At 39.1% G+C, this 12,523-nt stretch overlaps 1 protein-coding gene across 1 annotated transcript; it reads right to left on the bottom strand.

Annotated features, from left to right (window-relative positions):
* Positions 1-213: 213 nt before the first annotated feature.
* Positions 214-11,981, bottom strand: LOC109935451 (acidic mammalian chitinase-like). The gene is made up of 12 exons (XM_020534085.2): positions 11,876-11,981; positions 11,287-11,313; positions 11,003-11,204; positions 10,444-10,500; positions 10,091-10,256; positions 9,153-9,277; positions 7,489-7,612; positions 7,208-7,390; positions 5,481-5,597; positions 3,981-4,119; positions 2,163-2,399; positions 214-369 (listed from the first exon to the last, which is right to left on the bottom strand). The coding sequence occupies exons 1-11, from the start codon at positions 11,979-11,981 to the stop codon at positions 2,173-2,175; spliced, it is 1,473 nt and encodes a 490-aa protein (XP_020389674.2). The 3' UTR covers positions 214-369; positions 2,163-2,172.
* Positions 11,982-12,523: the final 542 nt, after the last annotated feature.

Below are 12,523 nucleotides of genomic sequence, written 5' to 3'. Positions count from 1 at the left end.
CCCCTCCAGTGACAGTACACCCTAGAATTGTTTTAATGGCGACCCAAATGGAACAGAGGATCTAGTGTATCCCCAGCCTTTGATGTATTTTTCACACAGAATTGGATAATCACAGCTATGGTCACTGCAATTCAAATAATTCATTGCACTGAGATTTGTGGTAACAAAGTACGACAGAAATGCAAGTGACTTTAAGAAAGAAATCTCCATAACTAGATTTGCAAGTTATTTTATTTATCTTTTTCAATTATTATGTTAACATAACAAAATTCTTTGTTGATGTTTGTTGTAAATTTGCTCCAAGAGGTGATATTTTCATTGATCAAACTGCAGGTCAGTTAGACATCCATTGCTGCGAACCTATTCAGGCTGGAAAAATTAAAACAACTGTTAGTGTTTAATAGTAAATCTTTAAAATTAAGTCCCAGAGTGGATCTTGAGCTAGTGTCCTCACTTCTGAATGAAGAGGCCCAGATTCAAGTCCCACTTGCTCCAGAGGTGTATAACTACATTAGAAAATATCTAAAATTAAGTCACTATCAAGGGAATATAATCTAAGGTTGTAGACTTCCTCGCCGAGCCAGTGTGTTTGGTTGCAGGCATTTCGTCATCCTGCTAGGTAACATCGTCAGTGTGCCTCCGCTGAAGCGTTGGTGTTCTGTCCCAGTTGTTATTTATATGCCTCGGTTTGCTGGGGTGGTTGACATCACTTCTGGTTTTGTTTCTCAGTGGTTTGATTATCTTATCCGGTTCAATGTGTTTGTTGATGGAGTTCCGGTTGGAATGTCAGGCCTCCAGGAATTTCCAGGCATGTCTCTGTTTGGATTGTGCTATTATGGATGTGTTGTCCCAGTTGAATTTTTGTCCTTCTTTGTCTGTGTGTATTTAGACCAGTGAGAATTGATCATGTCTCTTGGTGGCTAGTTGGTGTTTGTGTATCCTTATTGTCAGTTTTCTTCCAGTTTGGCCTATGTGATGTTTCTCACATGGTATTTTATATATTAGATTGGTTTTACTTGTTGCGGGTATGGGATCCTTTACGTTCATCAGCAGCTGTTGTAGGGTGGTTGTTGGTTTGTGGACTACCCTGTTACTTTGGGGAGGTGTGGGGAGTGAACAAGCGGGACAGAACACCAATGCTTCACTGGAGGCGCACTGACGATGTTACCTAGCAGGGTGACATCAAACATACTGGCTTGGTGAGCAAGTCTACAACCTCATCCACAACCTGAGCTATAAATCTTGTCAAAAACTTAGAATATAATCTACACTATGCTCGCCTCAGTTGGCAATGCTTTTGACTCCTAGGTTGCGAGTTAACATGAATTGGAATGCAAAATCTATAGTGACACTCTAGTGCAGTGCTGAGAGAATCCATCACAGTCTGAGGTGCAATTTTTCAGACAACGCAAAAAACTAAGGCCTCATTTTTCTCTCATGGGCAGTGCCTCTCATGGTCCAACTTTGCCTCCATGTGTTTTGGCCAATATTATTATTCAGCCAACATCATTTAAAATAAAAGTGGATTATCTGATCATTAACATATTTCTGTTTAAGCTGAATTTACTGTGCTCTATTTTACTACTTCATTTTCTTCCTAAAAACTGTCGTCACACTTCAAAAGTACTTAATTAGCTGTAAAATGCTTTAGCATTTGCTGAGACCATGGAAGGTGCTATACATTTCTTTTTGCTTTTCGGACTTTTGGGAGCTGATTCAAGGACTCAGATTTGAAGTGAGTGACAGAAGGAACAAACACAGTATGAGGAACACCTTCCACACAAAGTATGTGATTACAATTTGGAATGCACAGTCTGAAAGGGCAACAGAGCCATTTTCAATTGCAGCTTGCCAAAAGGAAGTGGGTGCCCGAAGGATGAGAAAACGCTGCAGGAGGAAGCAGAAAACGTGAGGAATGAAGTGAGCTAAATTACAAACGGACACAGAATCAACAGGTTTCCTTCTATTCTGTGAGCATTTTACATGACAACCAGGATGAGGAATGCAAATTGATTGGACCTTAGCCCCTTTCTTGGTCTAGAAACCCTTACATTGCTGAGACATTTGACAACATCTGAATTTACAAGTAAACCTTGCCGATATGTAGCATATATACATCACATGTAGCAGCGCTGTTAGTTGTATAAGCTCAGCGCATGTACCTGCTTTATTTCAAGGCCAGTTGCAGCAATCACAGGAGGGATCGAAGACTAATCCAGTTGCACAGTTATTCACGTAGGTCACTCCATTAACGCATTCATAATAGATGTTCTTATTTTTGTTGTCAGGATAAAAACCATTGGATTTGCCAGAGCAAAATTTTGAGTTACCCCCAGAAGGAGCATTAGTGTTGGGATGAGGAGGAACAGCAGTGCTAGGAAGAGGGGAAGCCGCACATTCTGGAAAGAAAGAAATTTCATTCAATTCACATAAAGGCAAAATACTGCAGATTCTGGAAATGTGAAACAAGCACAGAGAATGCTGGAGAAACTCAGCAGCTCTGGCAACATCTAGGAAGAGAGAAACAGAGTTGCCGTTTCGAGTTTACTTCAGAACAGTGAAGAAGAGTCATACCAGACTCAAAACATTAACTCTGTTTCTCTCTTCCCAGATGCTGCCAGACCTGCTGCGTTTCTCCAGTATATTCTGCGTTCGTTTCATTAATTCATAGTTTAATAAAAAAAAATTGGCATGAATGGACATACTTAAAGATGTAAATGGAGTGAACTTCAATTCCACCTGAAGTGGGTGTAAGATCAGGAGTTGTGTGTGGGCAACATGCTAGAAACCATCATTGTTAGACTGCTGCCAATGAGTGATGGGCATTGAGAAACATCCCACTGCCACTCATCAATTGTGAGAGGGCAGGAAATCAATCTTCACCACACACCTAGACCAGAAAAGGTGGAGTTCAAGTTGGCTGAGTTCTGCATTATGTTCAATGGAATTAATAAGTGTTCCTTCTTCCTTTAAAAAACACTTTGAAAGAAATTGCAGTCCTTTTCCTGTCATTGGCAATCAGTTACATGCCGTGTGTTCAGTGATTTAATTGGTTGTCTGTTTGCAAGCTCACTCTTTCGAGCTACCAATCTTAATCACAGGAATATGCAGGAATTGTCAAAGCATGCATAGCCTTTTACAGACTCCAGACATCACCACAAACATAAAGAAGAGGAAATCTGCCTAGCAAAGTGAATGTCAAGAGAGCAAAGTGGGTGGCACAGTAGCTCAATGGTTATCACTGCTGCCTTCCAGTGCCAGGAACCTGGGTTTGAGTACATCCTTGGGTGACTGCCAGAGTAGAGTTCGCATTCTCCTCATGTCTACCAGTTGCGCTGGTTTCCTCCCACAGTCCAAAGATGTGCAGGCTACGTGAATTGGCCATACTAAATTGCCCATAATGTGCAGGTTAGCCATGAAATGTGCAGGGTTACAGGGATAGGATAGGGTTTGGGCGGGATGGTCTTCAAAGACTTAATATGGACTCGATAGTCTGAGTGGCTGTTTCCACACTGCAGGGATTCTAAAGGTCAGGAATCTGAAACTTCATTCCAAACACCACTTTACCAACAATAGATAGTGTGCAGAAATTGCAGAGGGTGGCTCAACCCACTATGTCAAAGGCAAGTAGAGTAAGGCAACAAATGTTGACTTTGCCTGTGATGCTTGCATTCCATTAAATTTTTTTTTTTAAATGTGGGCAATAAAATTTCATAACAACATGCTGGCAAGCAAATTATTTCTATCATACTGTGCAATTTAACGCTGTAATGTTTGGCTCTCTACTGTTCCGTTACTTTTGGTTAAATGATAAGGTAAGCTATCCACATTAATGTTCTTCTACCTGGATAATCGGAAGCAAAACACATTGAAAAGATGATTTTCAATCTTATTTAGGTAAGTGAATGCCTCTTAATACTAACTCTGTCGTAAGCAGCAAAAAGTAGCTGGTGCAAGGTATTGTCACAACAAAGAATTACCTGGATTGATTCCAAGACCATTGTGTAATTTACTGATGAGAGGATAATGTCCCTGGTGGCAGAAAGTGCCACTGAAGTCGTCCAGCGAAAGAGTCCATACCATTGCTCCCCCAATTTTGTTTTCCTTCAGCCATTTGATCTGGAACACGTCAGGGGGGAAAGTTGCCATTGTTAGTCTGAAGCTTTCACTTTACATGTGTGCTCATAACATTTAGAGCATTTCAAATCATGAAGACAAACCACACACATTCTTATACATTATGAATGAAGATACAGTCATTTTGTTTGGGTATTAACCAGCTACCTCTTGTTTTTTTTTTCAAAATCTTGTAAAAAGGTGCTGTGAGATCATAATGAAACAAGGGAAGAGAGATCTTGGAGTGTAATTGAGACAGAGGGCTTATGCATATTCTGGAGCCATTCAGTGCTGGTTAATATAATGTAATTACCTGAAATACTGTTATAGAAGTGCACAAAGCTCCATTTCAACACACATGCAGATTTTTCACGTGAGTCCATGGAGAATATGGAATGAACTCCATTTGAGAATATTAAAGCTTCAATTATCAATAATATAACTGCATTTGTAACGTGAGTCAGTTCTTCATAACCTGGCTCTGTCTGAAATTATAGTTTGGGCACAAACAGGTGAGTTGAAAAATGAGTCATGTACTTCTTACAATATTGTCATGTGAATGAATGAAGCAGAACTAAAATGGACCAGCATGGTAAATGTCATGCCTTAACATGTCTGGTAAATTAAGGAAAATGAATAGCTCATTTACCAAATGCACTTGTTACAGGTGCTCATGATTAAGATTAATGGTCAGAAAACTATGAGTGCATTTTAGTTCTTGATAGGTGGATCTGGTGGCTAGGTCTAGTAATATTGTATGCAGTTCTGGTTTCTTTATCTGAGGAAGGGTCTTCTTGCTACAGAGGAAATGCAGCAAAATGTTACCAGACTGATTCCTAGGATGGGTGGACTGACATATGAGGAGAGGTTGAATTGGTTAGGATTATGTTCACTGGAGTTCAGAATAAGGGGGTACCTCATAGAAATCTATAAAATTCTAACAGCACTAGACAGCATAGATGAGAACGATGTTCCCAATGGCAAGGTAGTCCAGAAATACAGGCCACAGTCTTAGGATCAGGGCAAACCACTTAGGTTGGAGATGAGGGAAAAATATCTTCACTTAGAGAGTGATGAGCCTGTCGATTGGTTACACAGAAAGCAGTCCAGGTGAAAATGTTGCATGATTTCAAGTAAGAAGTGGACACAGCACTTGGAGCTAAAAGGATCAAAGGAATGGAGGAAAAGCAGGAACAGGCTATTGAGTTAGATGATAACCACAATCATAGTGGATGGCGATGCAGGATCATAAGGTCGAATGGCCTACTCCTGCTCCTATTTTCTATACTTCTATGTTTCTATGTCTCTGACCATGAGCATTTGGGATGTCAGTGCTAAAGCATACAGCTATTTGCATAGCAGACCTTGTCTTCATAACTTTGTGGGTCATCATATCCAACCCATTCATTTCCTTTATAGGCATAAGGAACCATCTGTGAAGAATCCCATTTTTCTGTGGCAGCCTTTAAGAAGAGGCAGATCTGTCAAAAGAATAAGACATTAGACTGCAACATTTGTACTAGGAAATTATTATTGGCCTGTAGTATCTTAAGTGCAGTTAAGATCTACTTAAATCAATTGTTTTCTGTTGGGATTACTCACCTCTTCTGGATTTTTTTTCTTTTTCAGTACACAAGAAACTTGTCTTTGAATCTGATTTTTAATTGACTTTGGGTGGTCTTGTAAAATGGGGATATTGTTTCAGGCACCTGTGATATATCTCTCCTACGTTTAGCATGGACGTATATAATCGGCATCTCAATGAACCTGTCTGATTTCATAGTATCACCCAAAGTCAAACGTACCCATTAACTATTTAAATGTAATCCAAATTTTTATTGAAATTTGCTCAACCATTTACATTGCTTGTCCCCAAACTTTGAATTATAGAATCCCTGCAATGTGCAAAGGGGCCAATTTAGTCCATATCAATCCTCCAAAGTGTATCCTGCCCAGGCCCAGCCCCACCCACTCCCTTTATTTATCCATATAGCCTGCAGGTCCCTGGACACTATGGGAAATCTAACATGGCCAATCCACCTAACGTGCACATCTTTGGACGGTTGGCGGAAACTGGAGCACCTGGCAGAAAGTGCAAACTCCACCCAGAAAGTCACCAAAGGCTGGAATTGGACCCAGGTTCCAGTTGCTGCGAAGCAGCAGTGTTAACCACTATATCACTGTGCCACCATGCCACCACTGATTACATCTTTAAGAGGTGATACCAAGCTGAAGCTAGTAGCCTTCAAATGGAGAAAGTGTCAAAACAATTGGCATGGTGGTTCAGTGGTTAGCACTGTTGCCTCACAGCACCAGAGACCAAGGTTTGATTCCAGCCTTGGGTGACTGTCTGTGTAGAGTTTGCACAATCTCCCCGTGTCTGCATGGGTTTCCTCCAGGTGCTCCAGTTTCCATCCACTGTCCAAAGATGTACAGGTTAGGCGGATTGGCTATGGTAAATGCAGGGTTACAGAGATGGGCAGGGCTGAGTCTGGGTGGGATGCTCTTCAGAGGGTTGGTGTGGAGTCGATGGGTTGAATCCACACTGTAGGGATTCTATGAGAAATGGTCATGGTAGTAGCTTTGAGTCCAGGTCTTTGTCCTTATCCACTGAGGAATTAAAATAATGGAAGTACTTGTCACAATCTAACCTCCCCCAGGATTCTGACCAGAAATGTTAACACTATATTTTTCTCTTCACAGACACTGTTGAGTATTTCCAGTAATTTCTACTTTTATTTGAGACTTATGGCATCTGCAATGTTTTGCTTGTGTAAAGAGAAAAATTTCAATTTCTATTCATCTAAATTGCTTGACGTCCTCTCATCTATCAAGTTGTTACATAAGAGTCATAGAATTATACAGCACGAAAACAGGCCCTCAGTGCAATTCATCCACGCTGACCAAGTTTCCCGAAATAAACTAGTCCCAATTGCCTGCATTTGCCCCATATCTTTCTCAATCTTTCCTTTTCATGTTCCTATCCAAATGTCTTATAGAATGAATGACAACTAAGCTAATGTATTCTTATGGCAAAATACAAGATTTTCGAAGTGTTGGGATATTTGGCACACTTGCACAATGTAAGTACCTCAAAGTAAGCCAGAAAACCGGATTGTTGTGTATAATGCCCAGCTGGTCCAGCACCACTGGCTGGGGCACCGACAGCAGTGCTCGATGTACTCAGTCTGAATGAGTGACCATAAGCTGCGAAACCAACATTCAGTTTCTCTGCGGGAGCTCCATTATCCTTCCAGTAGTTAATGGTATAGGCCTGTTAAGAAATTGGTAACATTAATGATTAGCTAAGGAAGACTACGAGCACTTCATCCAATTGCAAAACTGAAATAAGTGACATTCATGAATACAAACCATATTGAAGTATTTATTACCGCCTTGAGCAGAAGGGAGAGCATAAAGAGGACTATTTTCTCCAGTGAAGCTATTCCAAGGTCCATAGAAATCATACGTCATCACATTGAAAAAGTCTAGGGTTCTGTAAGAAGGAAGACCAGTTAGTAACTTTGACAGCTTACAGACAATATATATATTTATTCTTAACCTTATTCAAGATCCTCTCTTCCTCCAAAGGCAGCACAGTGGTTAGCACTGCTGCCTCACACAGCCAGGGATCTGGGTTCAATTCTAGCCTCAGGTGACTGTCTGTGTGGAGTTTGCACATTCTCCCCATTTCTGCCAACTGCTGTGATTTCCACTCGCTGTCCAAAGATGTGTGGGTTAGCCATGGCAAATAAGGTTGGGCAGAGGGGTGCTGAATCTAGATGGGATGCTCTGTAGAGAGGTAGTGCAGACATGATGGACCGAATAGCCTCTTTCTGCACAGTAGGGATTCCATGATTCCTGTCATCTGAAACTCAATTTACATTTCTGCTTGTTTATTACTCTTTGCAACCATGTTAAAATCCTGAAGTATTGGTTTTGCATATCGCCTCAATTACTTAGCAATAAAATAATAAAATATTTTGACATAGATACCCGTAGTACATAATTTATGGGCTATCTTTCTGACTCAAATGCAGTGCTTGTGAATGAAAGAAAATAGTTTGCAAATTTTCCTATGTCAATAATATTTTCTGAATGCATTGAGATCAGGTAGAGATTTTCATCCAAGTGTTGAACCCAATGGAACAAACTACTATAAAACAGCAATATCTATTCTTTACTGTGGACTTGATATTACCTCTCAATTTTCCACAATAGCTTCAGGGGTAGATCAGTGAAAATTACACTAAGGTTTGATGTTCCATCAGAAAATAGGGACCTAGTGTACAAATTCTCCTCACATTTGAAAAACATAATGAATTGTATATATTACCTGAGTTGTGACATAACAATTTGAGTTTGAATAAGTGTAGGGTCAGACATTCAGGGATAGATAACAGGATGCAAATTAGGAAACGTTTCCACTGGTAAGGATCAAGAAGAAAAATAAAAGGGTAATTATTGATCAAAATATCTGGTCAATCTGAAGACTAAGGTAAAAATTATTGCCGGAACACATCTGTAGGAACTTCAGTGTATGTCAAAGCAAGCAATAATGATATTGAGCAGATAAAAGTAATGCCAATTTAGGTGCAAGGCAAGATGGTTGGCGGTCCTAGCAAAGGTTAGCAAAAGTTTAATGAAGAATAGTTATACAGATTGTCTAAAATTAATTCTTGGACTGTAAGCTTTGGTGGTAAGACCAGCACCTATGACCCATCCTTAATTGCCCTTGAGAAAATGGTGGTGAGATTTCAGATCTTTATACATAAAAGAACTTGTTTTAATTGGGGAAATGGCTGCAAGATAAGATTGTACATTTTTGTTTTAAATGAGGAAGATGCAAGATTGAAGCGAATAAATTATTTAGCTTAAACTGCGCTGTAGGAAATAAATAATCTCAAGAACCTTAGAAGTCACAGCAAAGAAATCCCACAAATTATGGTATTTATGTGTTGCTGTATGATTTTGTGAGAGCCACTCTCCCCTACGGTGAGGTTACATTTACCCTGTAAGACTGACACCATACTCACTGTCCCAGCTGAGGAATCTCATAGGCAGTTTCAATCGTAGGTCTTCCAGCTGCCACCGCAGCTGAAAGTAACAGTCGTGGTCTCCCAGTACTTTTCCCTTCTGCTTCAAAAGCTGCTAGCAGTTCCTAAAATTCAAATGTTTTGGAATTTAATCAGTAACTGACTTATTTTGCACAAGGCAAGGCTTGAGAAGATGATCAAAGAAGCACTATGTTCCTTTGTTTTGAAAATTTGTATCCATGGCCACGCTTGGTACAGTAACATGTCTAACGTAGAGGTTTTGGAGCTTTCAAGCCTTAGAAAGGCTTTAGCAGTGGTCAGATTAACAAAAGTTACTGCAAAGCAAATACTTTTATCACAATGATCTGCTACCGATAAGAAAAATCAACTCGAGTTCCTATGCCTGCTCAAAATCCCGTGCTGATTACTGATAAGTGTCCATGTGATGATGATGTGGTTAATGGTGTTCCACCATGGTTCTATACCAGGGTAACGTGTGCTCTTTAGGTTGGTACATGAATCTAGCTATGCAATTGAGGGATTGGAAGGAATTTATAGCCCAAGCTGTCTTCAAGTGCTTCAAGAGAAGAGAAATTGAGGTAAATTTGATTGTCCCTCCAAAAAGGATCTTGTTGAAAAATGAGTTAAAAGATAAAAAGAAACTGAATTTAAAATGATTTCAATGAAATAGCAGAATCTGATGATCTCGGTTAATAACTCAACAGTTTATCCTGCTCCTGTATTTTTAATCCACACGAGATTGTGTGACTTTAATGTGAAGACTTTTTGCAGGTTTTCTCAGGATTTATGAAGTAAATACATTTTCATTTATTCACTTGATGTAGAGATTTTATACAAATGATGACCAAATTAATCTGTGGATATTGTTTGCCTTTTGATATTGTATAAGCAGTGTAACTTGCCAGTTAGGTTCTTACCTGTGTTAAGACCGTGAAGAGATGCTTGTCTTGTGCTGGGCTTCCTCTTGACCCAGGATACTCCCAGTCTATGTCCAAACCATCAAACCCATACTTACGCAGGAAGCTGATAGCTGATTTTATGAACGTTTGCCGATTTGCAGCTGTGGAAACCATAGCACTAAATCTATTGAAGAAAGTTAATGAAAAATCATTATTGATAACAGAGCTTGTTATGAAGCAATGGTAAAACAGACCTTATATGGTGACTCATGTCAGCATAAGTTAGGAAGCAAAGCAACAGTACTCTCATTTAATTTCATGTAGAATCTGAAAGCAAATGTTTCCTTAAACTAACAATGAGTTCATCTTACTTTTGAGTTCCAAAGTTCCAGCCTCCAACAGAGAGAAGAGTTTTAAGGTTTACATTCCTGTTGCGAATAAACAGATAGTTGAATTAGAAAAAGTAATGAAGGGAATAAAACACTGTTAGATGAATTACTGAAATTACTTTAAAATATCACAATATTAATCTTAGGAGTTACTCCTTGATACTGAATCTAATTAATGTGCAGCACCTCAGTTCAATTGAAATTAAATAAGGGTGTATTATGAACAGAGTCAATGATAAAGCACATTTTGTTTTTTGCACTCTGTAACTGTTACTTCGTTTTTTCATTGAGTTGTTTTGTGAAGCTGTGATGCTGTGGCTTAGAGCAAAGATCACTGAATACATCTCCCATTATCAAACATAATCAATACTGAGGGACCTCTCAGAATGATATAGATTGCTGATCCTCATAGATTTGAAATCAGACTTTGAACTTAAATTAATGTTATTGTAGATCTATACATCTTGTGTAGGAGGCTAAGTATTATGCAGTCATCAAAACAAAAGTTATATTTCAGGAGTTCGTTACTGGTGTACCATACCTGGTTTTCAGCGCATTAAATGATTTGTAGAGAGTCACATCATTCCATTCAAAGGTAACAATTTTATTGTTGTTTATAACAGCAAAAGCATAGATCAGGTGAGTGCACATGCAAGGGTCCACATCATCTGGGGTATACTTTGCTATTCCCGGTCTGTACTGGGCCCAGTTTGCGAAGTAACAGGCCAGTCTGTAGGCAGACCCTGTGAGTAGGGTGAAATGGAAATTAGGAGTGTGGACTCACCACATTAAATCGTGAAAACCCTTTAATGAACAAAGACTTACCCAGTTGCAGGCATGCCAGCAAGGCCACTGTTTTAATAAAGGAAAAACAATAAGTGTTAGAATTGTGATCAAAGGATGTGTGAAATTATAAAGGTTCACAGCTTTATTTTAGCTCAAGTTGCTAAGATGGTTTTTGGGTTGCACCTCAGTGCATTGAAACAATGCATGGACACATGTTTGGCTTTCTTACTCAAGCTGTTATTGTAACGTGCTCAGTGAATTAAAGGATCATTGACAACTGTTGAATTAATCTTGACATTACAGCTCGGTTGTACTGACCAGTTAATTCACTGACTTATTGAGAAATTATGACATTATTGCATTTTCTTGAAGTACTTCTGTCCCTTATTTTAGCAAAAGTATAACATAGTTCATTTTTCATGTTCTTATATTACCATGTCAAAGCATTCCATCACTGGTAACAAATACAGCCTTGTTGATTTATGAAATACTGTTCGAAATAAGATTATCATGATGCAAATAACAACAAATTAACAGCTCTGAACTTCAAACAGATATTTTCAACTCACACTGGGCTTTTCATTGGCCATTAAGGTTATGCATGATAAGAATACATAGGATAAAATACCAAATATAAAGATTAGTTGATTTGCTGAGTTGACAACTTTGGTGTGGCCAAGACTGAATTCATATCCTGCACTTGAGTACGGTACAGAGATAGGAAAGGATGACATTACGGTTGAATTTGAGTGCAAGGATAAAAATTATATAATCAGGGTGCTGTCAGGCCAGAAGTCAATGCAATCCAGCAAGCACAGGGTAATGGGTGAACAGAACTTGTTGTGAGTTACAAAATGGACAGCAAATCTTTGGATGAGTACAAGTTTATGTCAGGTGGATGAGCAATGGAGTAATCAAATCTGAATGCAACAAAGGCAGGAATGAAAGTTTCAAAAGCAGATAAACAATTTAAGTTCAATAACATTCTCCATTCCCATTTCATTGAAATGACAGAGCATGGATTGAAACGTTATATTTATGAATTCATCTACAAGGACGCTACACCCTCAAAGGGCATTGCTTCCAATTAAATTTTTTTAAAAATCACAAATGACTGTAGTCAACTGAATCATTTTACCTTGTGGCTCCTGAAACTTCTAGCTACATGTAAAATTAACAGATCTTCTTTATAAAGAGTGGATGACTTCTGATGTCAGAGATAGTAGGAACTGCAGATGCTGGAGAATCCGAGACAGCAAGGTGCAGGGCTGGATGA

Source organism: Rhincodon typus, chromosome 25, assembly GCF_021869965.1.
Source record: "Rhincodon typus isolate 14 chromosome 25, sRhiTyp1.1, whole genome shotgun sequence".
Lineage (NCBI taxonomy): Eukaryota > Metazoa > Chordata > Chondrichthyes > Orectolobiformes > Rhincodontidae > Rhincodon > Rhincodon typus.
This window is presented reverse-complemented; position numbering and strand designations above follow the sequence as displayed.

Bases quoted from the DNA above. Each gene is read 5' to 3' on its own strand.
- LOC109935451 (XM_020534085.2), bottom strand. From the start codon at position 11,981: ATGTCATCCTTTCCTATCTCTGTACCGTACTCAAGTGCAGGATATGAA. The intron at 9,278-10,090 runs GTAAGAACCTAA...TTTGAATTTTAG, and splicing joins TCTTCACGGTCTTAACACAG to GAACTGCTAGCAGCTTTTGA. The intron at 4,120-5,480 runs GTCTGCTATGCA...GACGTGTTCCAG, and splicing joins CACAAAGTTATGAAGACAAG to ATCAAATGGCTGAAGGAAAA.